Genomic DNA, 17252 nt, shown 5'->3' with positions numbered 1-17252 from the left:
GTGCGCGAGACAGACAAACCTCCAATAATTGGCTTTGAAAATTACTGACAGAAATTCATAGTTGTTTTAAGAAGAAGAAAGAATTAAATACGGGGGATGTAATATATGTAGAGGCCTACACAAATAATTTACTTGTGGCCTTACTTGTGGCGTCAGACTTCATCAACCCTTCCATAATTCGCACTCTGGTCTAGTTGACTATCCTGCATATAATCATATTTGTACTGGAAAACAATCAGCATACAAGGATTAATGAATGACACAATGATTAAGGCATTGGAGAGCATGTTTGATGTGTATCTTGGCTGTGCACGCGCTGCGTCGTCAACTGTGCATGCGCTTCAGGCCTTGCTAGCTTGCTCTGCTGCTGCCAGAAAAAAAAAAAAAGCACAACACAAGATCATTTTAGTAATTACACCTGTTAATCCTGATTATTATTTTTACACTATCATAAACATTTCTTCTTACAAAGCTGAATCAATTTCTCTTTATTCCTCACTTATAAAGCTGTATATGAGAGCCTCACATGAGTTGAATAAATTACAAAACATTTAGTAAATAAATAGCAGATACAATAGCAATACCAAAACAAATATTTATGCTCAAACATGTCATAATTTTCATCTTTGTTTCCAACCATTCCAACTTATCACAATAAATTTCTATCATTTCAGTTAAACTGTGTTTTTCATAATTCAATTCAAAATGGTAGAAAAATGCTTATACTTAATGTAAGTAGCAATTTAACCAATGTTTAGTGGGTTGATTTTTTTTTTTTTTTTTTTTACAGTAATATTGTCACTAAGACATCTCTGAAATAAGTGAACAAGAGAAAAATAAAGCTAAATGATAGGGCGCAATCAACTTGTTATATATGTACCCTTTCTTACTTGGTAACTGATGCATTCTATGTAAGAAAGCACAGGCCTTTCCTCATACACACCATCTGTACTGAGGCTGGCGCCTGCATAAATTATTGGTGAAATTGTATGACCTTTAGGCCCTCTCTCAAATTTACTCTAATCAAAATATTGACTAGAAAACACATTTAGAGATTTTGTTTATGGGTTGACAACATATTATGATCATAGAGGTCACTATATCACAATACCAGAGCAAGGGCATAGTAACTAAATGTTGCTGTGGCAACAATCACACTTTGAAAAAAACAATTATGCTCATAAAAGGTAAATTATGCAACTGTATAGAACGGTAATACTCTTTGACACATAATGTGTAGGGCAGAATATTATTTTGTTAATCTACTGTAATATAAATACTTATCAATCTGTAACATTGGCCACTGTGTTGATTTCCCTCTGCTACATTACTACTCAACATTTCCATATAAATTGCTTTTGCAAATTTAACCTGAAACCATTACCATATTTTACCTCAAATTGTTGTTGATGTTTCTGTCTTGTAATGCAGCAGCATACAGTAAATGATCCATCTTAACAGAGATGTATGCAAGTGAACATTCTGAAGAAGGCTAGATCGTGATTTCGATGGTTAGGCGTGCAGAGTATGTATACCTTGCCGTGATCGCGAGATGGCCTGTGTTTAGATTGCTGTCGTTAACATTTATTTTCCTCTCCAGATAGAAACCTGATGGAAGTTTTCAGCTCTCCCAACAGGGGGTTAGTGAGAGTGCTTGATACGGTTTTCTTCTGCTGTGCTCACTGACTCTCCTTTCTGGCTCATCTGAGATTTTTTGGATTGTATTCACTGCGACGAGAGCCAAACACATACAGTATGACCAAACAGACCGTAGAGACATGTGTTTATTAACACAGTTAAATAAAATACCCTGATGCTGTTGCAGTTTCCAGAAGAAAAACAACACAGACAACTAAAAATATTCATAATAATATTAATAATTAACATCATCATAAATATAAAGAGCCACTTTAAATCTCTTCTCACATATTTGCAGTTTAATATCTTTTAACAAAAGAAACAAATTTACTAATCCATCGACAACATAATAGTAATTTTTTTTTCGACCAGTTATTAAACATGACTTGGACTGCCTAACTTTTTTTTTATGTGTGCTTTAACTCGCACTGAGGAAAAAATGCCTTTAGATGCCTCCTAAAAAGATAAGGTCCTGCACCGTTATCATTTTTTCAAGCCAGAAAAAAAGTAACAAGCAGGGAGACACAGGCTGAATCCAAATGAAAAGCACAGAAAGAGGAGCTTTGTGTTGTGCAGGCAGAGTCAGTGTACCATTAAGCTAAAGTCTTATGTTACGATGAATGTGTGCCCTTCAAATGACTCAAAAAGAAATAAGTGTAAGATTGTTTCAAGCTACAAAATGTAATGATCCTTATGGGAAAAAGAGAGAGGGGTCAGTGGGGAATTGCTCAGACAAAAACTACACTAACTCTCTTTATGAGCTCATAAGTTTATGTTTAGATTGCAACTTAAGCATCCTTCGGGGTAAGATCTCAAAGTTTCTCATTTACTGTGATTAGAATCAAAACCCTCAAATCAAGTTAGCAGTAGCCACAGAGCGTGGCTCAGAGAATTGAAATTCACAACCCACCTGCCAGTGGGCTTGTTTGTAACACAAGCGAAAAAAAAGCAGACAAATGTGGGCTAAATTTTGAATATTATTGCTTACACTTGCTATGATGCTTAGTATCATTTGTCGCTGTATGTGCTTCTGTGGTTTAGCATGTTTGCATTGTGTATGTGTTTGTGACAAGTCGAATCGCCGAGCATGGAAATGCAAACAAATGAGGGATGTCGGCTCCATTGGCGGCCGGAGGTCGCTCAAATGTGGCCGTCACTCTCTCTTGTGCCGCCAATGAATATGAATCTGGCACCTCAGCCCGAGCCAGGCGAGGACCTGGTGCCGGCTGTGTGTGCAGTGAGGAAGGCAGAGCACTGCTTTATTGAGTCTGTTCAGTTTCTTGTACCTGCGCAGGGTGGCGGAGTACTCCTACGGGAACCAGAAGAAGTCCAGCAAGAAGAAGAAGCTGAGCAAGAACGACATCCGGCTGGTGCCGCGGGACGTGGAGGAGACTGACAAGATGAATGTGGTGAGTTGTTCGTCTCTCACCTCTTCGCTCAACTACTTCGACTACCACCAGCAGACTCTGCCGCTGGGCTGCAGGCGCTCCGAGAGCACCTTCCTCAACGTGGAGAACCAGAACTCCAGGAATGCTGCACCCAACCATGGCTACCACCATACCTTCACAGGGCAGGGCCCTCAGCAGCCTGACCTCATCATCAACGGCATGCCGCTGCCTGAGGTGAGATTTGCTCCAGTCTGCTCCATCCTTCAGCCTGCCACGGCTACCAGCGGCAAGGGAGGGTGGGGTCGAGGGAAATCCGCCGTAGGGCTGCTAAGCCAACCTAGTCAAAAAGGCTAAATTTGCTTACTGATAGCTAGCGGTTTCTTTCACTCGGGTGCTTTGTTCTTGTTTGTTTTTCACTACAATACTGGAAAACTGAAATATGGTTTCTTTTAACTAAGCCTGCATACCCATCCATGTTTGCATTATTTGTCGGTGTTGGAAACCTAAGTATAATTATTATAAAAAAGTGAGCCAGCCAACGTTGGACAGTTGCCAAAGTGGATTATTTGGCCACCTCTGTTTCTGCTCTCTGTTTTTCGTGCTGAGCAAAAGAGCTGTAGCCTGAACATCTGCCAAATGCACTGACCTGGCTAATCGGCAGCGCTGCATGTAATTTCAGGTGCAACCATTTAGAACAATCATTGCCGAAACAACTATTCGCACCTAAGTTCTCGTTCTTAATGGGTGGCATGCAGTGCTTTGTGGTGGACATTTGAAATGAAAAGGCAAAGTTACATCTGTTTGCTGTAGAGTTAGGATTTATCGTGATGGCAGGGGTAGTCAGCAGTGACGTAATCAACCAATTGCTTTAGGACCTCAAAACTAGACACTATATAAACTTTTTATGATACATCATATTTTTCTAATGCTAAAAAATGTACAGATTCTGAGAAGAGAATAATTTATTATTTAGAAAAATAAGATAGATCATAAACATTTTAGTACTGTCCTGATAGATATTTTTTGACATCTATTTCACAAGAAAAAAATTCTGAATTAATAAAACTTAATGTACACAGATGATTCTTGGTTCTTATGATGGCGTGTAGCTTCCTCAACGATCAACAACTGTTTGCATGTTTGCGACAAGTGTGCATAAGTCCCTGATTTGTCCTGAGTAATGAAGCTGGCCACTGAAAAATTAAAAAACCTCCAGCTACTGCATGTTTTTTGACTTTCCAGAATCTTCTGCACATTTAAGATGAGGGACTCACACACAATTATTACAAAAGGTGCCAACATTCATTGACGCTCAGTAAGGCAAAATGATGCATTAAAAAATAAGGGGATGTACACTGTTGAGGATCACTTGTCATTTTGTCTTTGGTACTACTAAATAAAAAGACCTTATAGCCTATTTGTATACATTTTGCAAAGGGCATTCAACTCAACTGTATATTGTAATGTAAATTATAGTGGAATGGCTGTTTGAATTGTCAGATGTTACACAAACAGTAACACCTTTTTTGTTACACGTTTCACTGCTGGCAAAATGAGAGAAGATAAATTTGCACCAATTCATTGATTGGCTGATTCAACCCTTTTCATTGTTTGTAAAGCCTGAGAAGATCAATGGAATGCAGTTATAGCACTACTATATTGAAGCTGTCACCAGATGCTCGGCTAAAACATTGAGGATATTTTAAATCCAGCTTTTGAATGAAGGAATATACAGACAGAGCTCTACATACCATCATCTAGTACTTCACACTACACAGAGGTTAACGCAAGACTTAAAGCTGCACGCTGGCTGGACAAGGGAATTACGGAGTGTAACGGCAAATGTAGTAGCTAGGCATGGTAGCGTAATCCTTTAATAAAACTACCTAAGCAGCAGGATTAAAGAACATCTATTTTTCTCAACTGATGAAAAGACAAAGAATTAAGGAAGGGGGGTGGTGTGGGCTAAATAAGCCTGTAGATTGAGTGTGATAGTTCAATAAACTCTAAAGCAAATCTTTGTTGTTTCAAGTCATGTTAGAAGTCTGAGCATATAACACATTTTCCATTCTGTATAGGCCAATGATTGACCTGATAAAGGAGTGGGTTTATTTGTATGCTGGTTTCATCATGCGCGGCGCTCCACCTGACATTAACAAACATCTCTTTGACCACATTTCTGCATATTTCTCCACCAGACCCTGAGGATGAGCAGACTACAGAGTCGCCCATATCCATTTCCCCTTCTGTGTGACATTTACAAAATACAGTGACTCCCCATTCAACATGCTGTATATGAAAAATGTTGTCAGTGTAATTACGCATCCATTTATGTGGGGCACAATCAAACATTGCAGCTGTGAAATGACCGATAATAGCTCTGTCACGCATTACGAGCCTGGGCTTGGAAGCATTTGACTCTACAAGTCAGGGTTTCCCAGAGGTCCGCTGAGGACACACTGGTTGGTACACAGTTGTGATTAACCGTGCATTTCCTTGCCCTGAAATATCAAGGCCTGAGGGCTGTTTTCCAGCATTTTGTGATTCAGATAAGATTTTGAGATGTGGTTTGTTTGTTTACTTTACAGTCCCAGTTGGAGCTTATACTCTGAAAATGCATGTTTGGAAGAGTGCTATGCCAATTTTCTTTCTGCAAGGGGAGACATATTGCATAGTTTTAATTAAAATTACACACTGTCGGCTTATTGATAATGAAACTAATCTGATAATCTAGATAGTAGATGCATACTGATGCTATCGATAGTGTGCTTTTTTGTGAACATGCTGAGCACAACACAAACAGCAGTGGCAGATATACTTGTGGTACAGAATAAGGCCACCATTGAACAAGGCACATAATAACGCTGAAAACTGATTATCCAAAGTGACGTACAAACGAGGAATACAATGACTTCTAAGAAGGCAGTAACATGAGGGTAGAACATGATAGAGGATTATATATATATATATATATATATATATATATATATATATATATATATATATATATATATATATAGCGATAACAGCAATTTGTATCTCAGGGCTCCAGCAAAGCTCTGTGTTTATGATACTGACTCTCTGGAGATGGTTCTGTGGTCCCAGTCTCTGAGGAGTCACATTGTTTTTAGAAAGCCATGTGGTTAACCTGTCTGTGGTTGTCTCCAAAATAAGGTTCAGGCCACAGTAGAGATGTGGCTCAGTACAAGATCAGTAATGAATCTTGCAGCATAAGCGCACATGATAGTCTGCTCAAACTAAAATGAGGCTTCTCTCCACCCATGACACTGATAATAAGCTAAAAATCTACCAAGTATTGATCTGCTTTGCCTTAGTGCTTGGAGAACGTGTCCTGCTACTTCATGTGCTGTAGTTCCCTAAAAAGATGAATGTTTTAAGGAGAGTGTGAAAAAGAAAACTCAATATTTGTTTTATTTTACTAGTACCACTGTCGGAGTTTCTGTTGGAGAATGCCTGTCTCTGGTTTTGGAACAATAATTTAAGTACTGTTCATCCAGATGCTAGCATTCTGTTACCGAAGAAATTAGCTCATAAATCCCACTGCTAGCATATGGTACTCAGATACATTTTAATATTTGAGATAAGCCTGTCAATAAGGATCTTTACATTTGATTAGATTAATTACATAGATAGTGATGCAGACATATAATTATGAGATTTGTCTTTTCATTATAATGAAGCAAAGCTATGCATGCATTCACTTTGTGTTATGTTATGTTAGCCCTATTCTCCAGGGTGTCAAACTAATCAGTAGCATATCCAGCATGCACTTATAGCTTCACAATAAGGCTTCTCTGCGCAAGACTCGTTCTCGAGTATACTAAGCAATGTCATGCCATGTAAACATAATGCACATTCTTTCATAAACTGCCAGTCATTTCAGCCACTCAGGACTATGTCTCATGCTTAGACTCTATCTTCTGAAAGAGTGGTTGTTGAATACATTAGCCACTATTAGTGTAGTTAAACCTTTGTTGGAGAACTTTTTGTTTGCCAAACCCTCAAAATTATACCAGAGCTATCTGTTGTTTTTTATTGTTTGTCGGTTCACAATAGCCTCGCGTTCCTGAAAAGTCATGCAAGAATTTTAATTTCTTCTCCATCATTCGGTTGTTTTGTAAAACAAAATGGCTTTTTAAAAATAATTTGTTTCATCTTTCAGGTCAGGGTTTTGAAAATGTTTTGACATAACTGAACCGCTGGGGTTTTGTGTTTCTCTGACTTTCGTCAGACTAAGCCAATTAATCATTCTAAATCCCATACACGATAAGGTAAAGGCCACAGCATGCTGCCTCCCTGAAGGGCTTTCAGAAAGGCTTCACTGAACTGGGCTGCTCTGATGAAGAACTTGGATTTAGCCACTTTCAATTAGGTGGGGAATTAGTAAACAGAAAGAATGAAAGAAATGCTGAAAAACAACAAACTGTCAGCTACACAGACTGCCTAAACATGAAATATTTTTTTATCAACTTGAGTTCTCCTGTTATTTCTTTTTCTTTATGTGCCAAAGAGAAAAATAGACAGTACGAGAGACAGAGCAGGAAGAAAAGGGATAAGGAAGTGAGAGATGTGCCTTATCTCAAGTACCTTGCGATGCGTTCTGATTGCATTCTGGCAGATGAAGATGGCAGTTTTCAAAGGTTATATTTGTAAGCCACAGACTCTGCTGGCATTCTGCCTTCAAGAGTCGCCTACTAACAGGAACATTTCTGGATCTAATAAAAGGGCCACAGTTCCGTTATAGTACGAATGTTCAACCATTCGCTGAACTCTGATGTTCTAGTGAGACATTATTAGAGAAATATAGTCAAGCAAACGCATTCTCTTTAAACCGCCTTACTGTAGCCCGCAGATGAGGCATTCATAGCCTCATCTGGAATGAGAAAAACCCCTAATGCTATCTTTGTGACTCCAGTCATGAGCTGACATAAGCACTCTCATTTGATGTCCGCTCTCAAACATTTAGGACAAAAAGCTGACAATGTAATATCCTTAGTCAGTTTAAAAAAAAAAAAAAAGGAGAGAGTGAGAGAATGGAGAGCAAAAAAGCACCCTAATATGAGAGCATTTGCAAAGTGACACACGTTAAAAACAGAAATGGAAGACAAAACTTCTTGTACATTCAAACAAAATTTTTGATTATTTTTTGAAGTTTTGATCAGTTATCATGAAACAACCTGTAGATAGATCAGAGGATTCATGCGTTAAAATATTACTTTCAAAATATAGTAGCAATTTAAAATTATCCTTGTGATACATGCTTATGAGAACACAAAATTTACTAGAACTAGAATTGACTGTTACATAATCTACAGCGCTTTACTTGGATTCTTTGGAATGGTTATGACAGCATCTTTTATAGCCATTCATGTTTGGAATTTTGATATTCTCTTAGAAGGTTTACTTTGAAATCACTTTTCATAAAAAATAGAAAGAAAGAAAAACAGTTGAAGAAGAACAGAATTTTTTCACACTTTTGCGAAGTAACACTTAATGTGTGATATCGCTTAGATCAGGGCGACAAGATGGAACCTGTGAAAAAGGACTTCTGATGGAAAAGTAGCTGGCCAGATACAGATACAGTTGAGACCCACAAGAGAGGAAAATAACTTTATAAATGATTTTCTCTCTCTCTTAGCCTCATCTCTCATTAACACAGATTTAGCTGCCAGCACTGAAAATGCCTGTGGTTAAATTAATAGGATGGGAAAGGTCGGCCTACATTCTCTAACACAAGGCATTGCCACAGGGAATGACGAACAGACAACTTTCTACATGGTTTATCAGAATACTAGTGGATTCGTTAAATTATATGGACAAGGCACACCATTGTTTGCTTATTTTAACTTGCAGATTACATGCAATGTTCACAGTTACATGTGTAGTGCACTGACATGTGTTCATACGGAGAACACAAAAGAAAATACCAGAAAATCCTAGCGGGTGCAATTCAAACTGGTGGGTTGTATGTGTATCTGCAAACTATCAGATTTGTGAGAGCAGATGTCCTTCCAAATATTTTATACCTACTTGCCAATTAAACTACCAAGGGATCTGCACATGGATAGACCTTTTAGGGAAATTGAATATCTATTTAACTCTGTGTTTTTTCACGATCAGTAATTTGCATTACAGTATAAATGTTGTCTGAATCATCTGAAAGTGGGATGCTATAAATATGCCCAAGTACAGAGGTGGAAAGTGCTTTTACAGAACATGATCTTTTGTTAAGCAACATGTAGCTTATTCATTTGCAGTTCACAGTCAGTTGGTGGCCAGTTACTCTGGATGTTAACAGGATGTTCCCTATAACCCCAGTAGAAAAGGATTCAAAACACATTTGGAGGTATAGAAAGTTCCTTTGCCATTATAACAAAAAAAGAAAAGAATAGCCATTATAAATTTTGATTTCCCAGCTAAAATCTCATACAAACGCACCTTTTGAACTGAATTTGTTTCTGCACCTTTACTTTTCACTTTAAATTGTTCTCTCAGTGCCTGAAACTGCATTCATTATCATAAGTTGGATATATGAAAGATAGATAGAAAGAAAGTTTACCTTAACAGCACTTTTATCTCCAGTGTTCCGTGTTACAAAAGCCTTGTGCCGTTTGTTAGAATGTGTTATATTGCCTTTTTGGTTGGTTTTTGCGCATTTATTTTCACAGATTAATTTCAGAACGTAATTGTTTATGTATTGATCTGTGCTTGCCTCACTTTTCTGCGCCTAATACAAACTTCTGATGTATCGAGTCAATTACATATCAAGAACCCACCCTTATTCCTCGCCGCTATTATATTTATGAAAGGGACAAAAAGACTTTCTTGAGAGAATGTGTACACAATATTGCACCATATATTGGCTGAGATTAATTTCTGCATTCACTGGGTTTACAAGAGTAAGAATAACCAGCCCCTTTGTGGGTCTATTGGCAACCGGGTTATTTGTCTAGTAGGCAGGGTGTGCTGAGTGTGTGTTGAGGTGGTTTAATGAACAGCGAGATTGTTGGCAGGCAGGCTGCTGTATAGCTGCAGCGCTGAGAAAACAGCAGGCCAACATAATTGTGCATTGTTCAGCCATAGAACAGGAGGCAGAGCATGTAATGAGCTGTAGCACCCGCTCACGTCTTTCCTAATGGGCTATGACCAGGTTCATCCTTCCAGGGGCCTTAGCCACTCCAATCGTTGCTATCGCCCATTCCCCCTTGACTTTCTTTCAAAGACCTCAATATTCCCCTCTTCCTCCATACCACTTCTGGCTGTTCTTTGTGTTGTCTTAAAGGGATATTTCACTCGAAGAGGAAAATTGTGTCATCATTTACTCACCCTCATGTCGTTCCAGACCCGTACGACTTCTTTTCTTTGAAGGAAAGTCATGAGGGTGAGTAAATGAAAGCCTTGACACAGGCCAATGAGAATTTTGGAAACAAAGTTCAAGTTTACTGAGAAATATGTTGATGGTATTGGCAAGATGCTGTGAGAATTTTCCTCTGGCTTGTTTGTTTTTCGAGGGGTTGGAAAGGTTTGATCCTGTTTTGCATTTTGATTGCTCAAGCCTCCTGCATAAATGGGATTCCAGTAGGCCTACTTCACTGACACGATTTGCTGTTTCTAGGGTTTTTTTATATTATTTTACCTGAAAGCCTGAGACATGCAGAGTCAAAAGTGCTAGAAAACCCAACTTACCAAAATAAACATCTGCTAGTGAAAAGCTCCTGAAATTGAATGTCTATGATGCAACAGAAAAAGCAAAAACGATTTAAAGCTGCCTTTTTTGGGGGGGGAGACCACTCCACAAGACACAATGGAGGTTTGCTTTGACTCTCTTGTCACGTCCAGCGTTTGATGTCCTGCAGCCAGAGAGCCAAAGTTAATGAATGAGATCGGTGTGTTCTGATTTGCTGCTCTGTTTCTGGGCGCTGTGCTCTCAGCATGGGCTGCAGCCTCTCTAACCACATTCTGACAAGACAGCTGCTCTGAAAGAAAGAATGATGAAGAATGTGAGGAGACTGGAATTGCATAGGGTTGACGAGTCTTGCTTCTCTGCTGTAATGATAAGGGCTTAATTTGTCCTTGGGGGTTGCAGGTCACTTTAAAGACCTGTGTTCGGCGGCCCCAACTTTTGAGACGTCGTTAGCCTAAAGCGAACCGACAGAGCCCGTTATAGCGACAAAAGCCCACAAAGACGCCCCCGAACGCACGAGTTGATCTGTCATAAATATCGCCCGAGGGGGTGGTGTATGGTGCGCAGGGGTGTTTTTCTCTGTTGGTCTCTTGTTTATTATGTCTTGGGTGTTTCATATAACAAATGGAGAGAGACAGTTTTCTCTCAGGGGTTCTTAGCTTCTCCCCACAGAGCGTGATTAATTGTTATTGTGGTCTATTTTTATGTCGTGTCCTGAAATACGAAGGTGCAGGGAGGTAGCTTGACAATGTAGCTCTGGGCTCTTGCTGACAGTGTTTGCTTTATGGTATTTTCATATTTTATGGCCTCTGCTGATTTAGTTACTTCAAAACATCGCTCGCCATTAGATAGAACACAGGTACTAGCGAGCCCTTCCTGCCATGGATAGCCCTGCAGTCCTGGGCATGTTTTATAGGCGTGCTAATGCACCACAGACAAGCCTGGCTGACAGATTAGGGGACGTCGGAGAGACTCTCAGACTCTCTCGTGTCTTAATAATGATTACTCTACAGGCTTAAGACCAGATTGGTTGTGCCCGAGACAACTCACCCTAGTTCAGAGGAACGCCTGAGGTTTAGCCGCTAGAAAGACCGGGCTTCCAGGATGGACAAATTGAGACCATGGGCAGACAACTGCTCAGAGATAGTAAGGAGATGCTACCTGAGTGCTGCTTACTGGGCTGGATAGGAAAGAAAGAAAGAAAGAAAGAGAGACAGGGAGTGTTTCTAATTATAATGCTCCAGTCGCAGTGCTGTGGTGGGCTGTAGGTTGCATGAGCAACCACAGAAAGCTGACTTTTGGTTTAATTTGGACGACTAGCAATAATCCAGACTAAATCTCTTAAAGCTGCAGCTTCCCCTCTGTCGGATTAAGGGGCAGTCTTAAAAGGATAAGAGCTGCTTATCAGTGCTTCCCTCAACACTTCCCAGTGACTTCCAAAAAAAAGTGTATATATGAAACTGGTTACAGTCAGATAATGTGGCCATTTATTAGCGATCATGTGTCACCAGAATACACGTATAAGCAACTGAGATCATATGTTATTGGAGTAAATGAGTAAAACAAGCAGTAGTAAGCTATTCATTCCCAAGGCAGGAAAACAGCAATTTTCTATAAATCCATCTCCCAATGGTCACAGCCTATAGTCTAGCTTCTTGAAAATCAGTAGGACATGTTTTATATCTGTGTTACTAATTAGACATTCATATTTGACTCTATTTCTAATTCCTAAAGGTATAGTTCAGCTAAAAATAATTTCATCACCCTCATGTCGTTCCATCCTGTATGACTTTCTTTCTTCTGTGAAAAACAGATAATAATCAATAATGGTAATAATACTACACTAGCATAGTTTTAAATGTTACATGAAACAACTAAGTTTTAAGGAGTGATTTAAAAACTCCTAAAAAGATGATATTTTAAAGAATGTTTTAATGTTTTCATTTGTCCATACAAAAAGAAACCCCACATCCATTCTTTGGACTAAAAAACACAGACATTTTTGCAAACTATCCCTTTAACGAACTCTTAAGAAGGTCATTTTCATAAGAATTGATAAAATGAATGAAAAAAAAAAAAAGAAATATGAATGTGTTAATTTTGCTATAGACATTCATATATCTATTTTTTTTTTATTATTAATTAAACCTTTACATTCATTTGTAAATAGTAAGGCAACAAAATACAACCATAAAAGCTGCATTTAGGGGGGGAAAAAACATCCTTTTCATAATCCCAGACACAAGCTGTTTAGCTATGCCTATATTTATTTATTTATATACAGGAAGTGGATTGACAGGATTGCATATGTACAGCCTTTCAGTTTTCACTTGGATACAATTCTTATTCGGAATGATGGCAAGACAGCTGGAAGTTTATTTACTTGCTTGATACAACACCACAAAACAAGCATTTGTAAAGTAGATAACTCTTAGATCTGAAAGGAAGTTGGTGAACAAAGGCTGCGGTTGTCATTACTTGAATTATTTATCTACTTTTTCTTTTTTTTTTTTCTTTTTTTATTTTGCAGCAGCAAGGCACAGAGCAAAATGCGAATGTATCCAAATTGAGCTTGTGTGTTTAAAGCCCAATAAATTAAGTTCTGTTTTTTTTTTTTTGGGCTGTCTCACTGTCAGGGCTGCTAGGGCAACAAGCACTTATCCAGCACGTCATGATATGTGTTGTTTGAAATTGCATGAAAGCGAGAGGCTGCCGTGAGTCTCACGGGGGTGAAGAGTGAGAGAAATAGGACTCCACAGGGGCAAAGGCACAGAGAGCACAACCTTTTTTGGTCTAGAAAAGCGAGTATCCATTAGGGAGACAATCACTAAGGGAGCAATGCAAAAATAGAGGTGTGTGTGTGTGTAGATTCTTGTTTACAAGGTGACACCTTTTTAACCTCCTATTATCTGCATGCTCCTGAGAGCATCTGTTCTCCACCGGGAGAGGGACGTCACTTGGTTCTTTCTCTCTGAATTCACCTTAAAGTTACTTTCTGGGTGTTAATTAACAAAGTATCCAACCGCGCCGATCTGTACACGTTTTAATTAGCAAATCTAGCAATATACAAGAAATCCATTTCAAAAATCACTACATATTGGTTTTGTAAGAACAAAAGGAGAGATAAATGCTCTCTCTCTTCAAAACCGATACCCCATATTGTTTAGGCTGACCTCATCTGTAGTCTAACTAATGATCTCTATTAAAGCAGGCCTGTTAACCAGGACAGTAATTATGCCGCATTTATCTGAGGGGCTGTTTGCCAGTCTTGGCAGGTTTGTCAAACTACACTCTCAGTACGGACATCTATAAAAGGTAGACAGTTGATTGTGATAATTATAATGAGAATAATAGAGAGAATAACAAGGATTTGAGTCATTAAATGTAAAAATCAGCTTCACTTTCCATATTAGGACAGTTTGTTGGCATAAAACTGGGATGGATATGTGGAGTATTTTCAGACAACACAAGGATTTAGAAGACAAATTCAGTCCAAGAACAAAACAGCATATTTTGTGTCAATAATTACCTGAGGGAAAGCAACTAAAATCCCCATCAAATTCCCACTGTAGATGTTACAACCCCATTTTAAAGAATCATTTTCAAAAAATGTCTTAAATTGGTTATTAACCTAGAGCCCAGGACCCCAGGTGTCAGATCTTCTCTGTTTCTGCTAATCAGGGGAAGTGCTATTTTTCAAAGCTTGAACTGAACAAAATTGGAGCTGCTGGAGAACTCTTAGGTTGGCATTATTCTCGTGTAATGAGTGTAAGAGAGCCCAATTATTTCACTTGCCATCAAAACAGAGGAAGATTAACTCTTATCCACTTTGACACTCTCCAGCAGTACTATCTTTTTATAGATGTTCGCACTCTTGATCTGTCTATGCTGCACTGATGTTGTTTTTTTTTCTTCCCTAGCAGCCGCTGCATGTGTGCATGTGTGTGGCATTGCTTTGCTTTTTTAGTGCACGATAGCTTCAATCAACAAGCCTGCCACCTGAACAAAAACACAAAGAGAATCCCGTGGCTCCTCATGCAAAATGGCTACGACTTTCTCCGGAGAGTGGCATTAAAATGTTAAATTAGAGATGCAGCCACGCTGCGCATACGGAGGGGGAACCATTTTCGCCCAAGCTTAGCTTGAATCCCAGTTAAGTATTGGGTTTTGAAGCTTAAAACTGTAGAGGGATTTCACCACTTTGCTTTTGTAAAAACATCATGTATGTAGATTAAATAGAAAGGCCACAGTTGGAACCCTTCTGAATAAATAAAAAGAGTCCAACTCTATAGGATATCACATTTTTATCAGCCTGCAAGGAATGAAATTGGTTGCTAATCAGGAGGAGCCAAATAACAAGAGATGAATGAAATGGTTCGCCACTGCTCTGACACAAAGACAAACTAACACAATTTGAATCTGTACAGACACACACTGAGCCTCCGAAAACCGCTTCGCTCAAGCAAAAATACACAAGCACACCCACGTGTGCATGCACACGAATGCACCCTGATGTCTTTGATAAGAGACAATTACCACGTATTGTTTTCGGTGCAAGCCAAATGACTTCAGCTCTTTATTTCAGCTCGAAGAAGTCTTGGTGACAATAGTGTGACAAAAGGTGTGCTATTACTGTCGTTATACTGGCACAATGCCAAATACCAATCTGATCTTTAACAGCATGAATGCAGATGTTTGAAGCACTGTGTGGGTGATGTGCCATCCGTATGCTGTTGTTTTTTTTGTTGTTATTTTTGGTCCACAACCCCCTTTCCATGCTCTCCTCCCCCTAAACCTGTTTGGCCCTAAAGATGGTCTAATACAAATTAAATTAAAGAAAGTCAGTACAGATAATCCTGGTGTGTTTCAGCTGCTGTGGCGGCATGGGGTCAAGCCCGCAGCATCTGGCCCTCCTCGCCACAGCAAGCCCACAAGCTGCTCTGCTCTCTCTGGGAGCTGGAGCAGAGTAGCACCCCTACTGGCCAACTTACAGTAGGAAAGTGTGTGTGCGTACATATGCGGTCGGGCACCAGGATGTGGTAATGTAAAACAAGGGTGTGAGCCTGTCAGCACGCATGTAAAGTGTGTTGCTGCTTCTGTGGGTTTATTTGTTTGTACAGTGTTAAAGGAGTGTAGGGAAGGGTGTTAAATAAGTGTCGAAGTGTAGTTGAGAGAAGGTTTTGAAGCAAATTGCTAATTGAAAATCCAAAGAAATGTATGCTTGAATTAGGCCCATATCTGTCAGCAGTCCCTCATGTAATGCACAGCGCAATGGTGTGAAGGGACGTTGCTGTGGAGTGGTGATGGCAGACTGTCAGCACCCTGATTAACATCTGCTCATTGGTCTACAGATGAGCCACTGATGTGTGGCAAGGTAAAGCGTTGCTCTCGATCCCGATGCTGACAGCTGCTAAAAAAGGCCATTTCAAATATTAGGAGCAGATGTGTCCAGTGTGCCTAAATCTGAGTGCTAACTACTCTTATAGTATTGCATCATGAATTATGCTGATTGGGTCAAGCTTGTTATGATTACAGTGGAGTTTTTATCCACCCATCTGTCCATTAGGGCATTGCGGGAGTGCCCAGCCACTATTACGCCTGTCATCCAGCAGCACGTACAAAGTGGTAAAGTGCAAAAGGGGGAGCGCTTGGAGGAATGTTTTTTGCATCTTTGCAGTCTTTTATTACAGTGGTTCTGGGTTGTTTTTGTTGTTGGGGTTTTTTTTGCTAGAAAAACAGAGCAAAATATGTGACCCGTGCTGGCAAAATGAGTCACACTGTGCAATTTATCTCTCATTCTCAAATTTATTCTCACATTCCATTAAAAAAAAAAAAAAAAAACATTCAAAATTATGTATGATTTGTTGGAATCTGACAAAAAAATGACTGAGAAAAATCATCGATTTTCATCGATCATCTAGCAACCATACCTTAAAATCCCTGGCAATACCACCAAATTTGGTACAAACCAAGTCAAAACCCATATCTTATAAGAAAAATATATATATTCAACTTTCTCCGATTCCACAATTGTTTGATTAACATTAACGAAACAGATATCCTATTAAGACCTACTGTACCACATGGATCTAAAATAATGTTACACATCCGATTTTTTTCCCCAACAGTTAACCAAACGTTCACTTAAGACATAACAGATAATGTTTGTGTGAATACTCGCCAAGGCAGATTTTTTTGAAATATTGTAATTCTGTGTAAATGTGTATAACAGGATTGCACGCTGTCTGAGGCATCTTTGTGCGCTCGATTAGGATCTGTCACTCAGCGAGAATTTATTTGCTTTGAATATTCACAAAGTTGGAATGCTACGCTTTACAACTATACCAAACTTGTGCTGAGAGGAAGCGCCAATTGTCCAGAAACGAGCAGAGAAAAACTGAATTTTTCATGGTCAAATGAAAAGGTACTCCTTTCAGAAAACATACAAATAAAGATACTTTTAGATGTTTAATTGCTATTTGGAGCATTGGGATGGCTAGACGTGGGCTTAATGAACTAAT

The 17252-nt window shown here is 39.1% G+C and overlaps 1 protein-coding gene across 4 annotated transcripts in view; it reads left to right on the top strand.

The window, feature by feature from the left end:
• The window catches only part of pcdh19 (protocadherin 19), a 57903-nt gene that overhangs the window by 3586 nt on the left and 37065 nt on the right, over positions 1–17252 (top strand). The window contains exon 2 of one of the 4 annotated variants that reach the window (XM_048175960.1): positions 2933–3047. In XM_048175960.1, coding sequence (XP_048031917.1) covers positions 2933–3047 — 115 coding nt within the window. Of the gene's footprint in view, positions 1–2914; positions 3261–17252 lie in introns of all 4 variants that reach the window. The other 3 variants (XM_048175959.1, XM_048175958.1, XM_048175957.1) reach the window with 3 other exon arrangements.

Source organism: Megalobrama amblycephala, linkage group LG23, assembly GCF_018812025.1.
Source record: "Megalobrama amblycephala isolate DHTTF-2021 linkage group LG23, ASM1881202v1, whole genome shotgun sequence".
NCBI classification, from domain to species: domain Eukaryota; kingdom Metazoa; phylum Chordata; class Actinopteri; order Cypriniformes; family Xenocyprididae; genus Megalobrama; species Megalobrama amblycephala.
The sequence above is the reverse complement of the archived record's forward strand: the minus strand, read 5'-3'. Positions and strand labels throughout refer to the sequence as shown.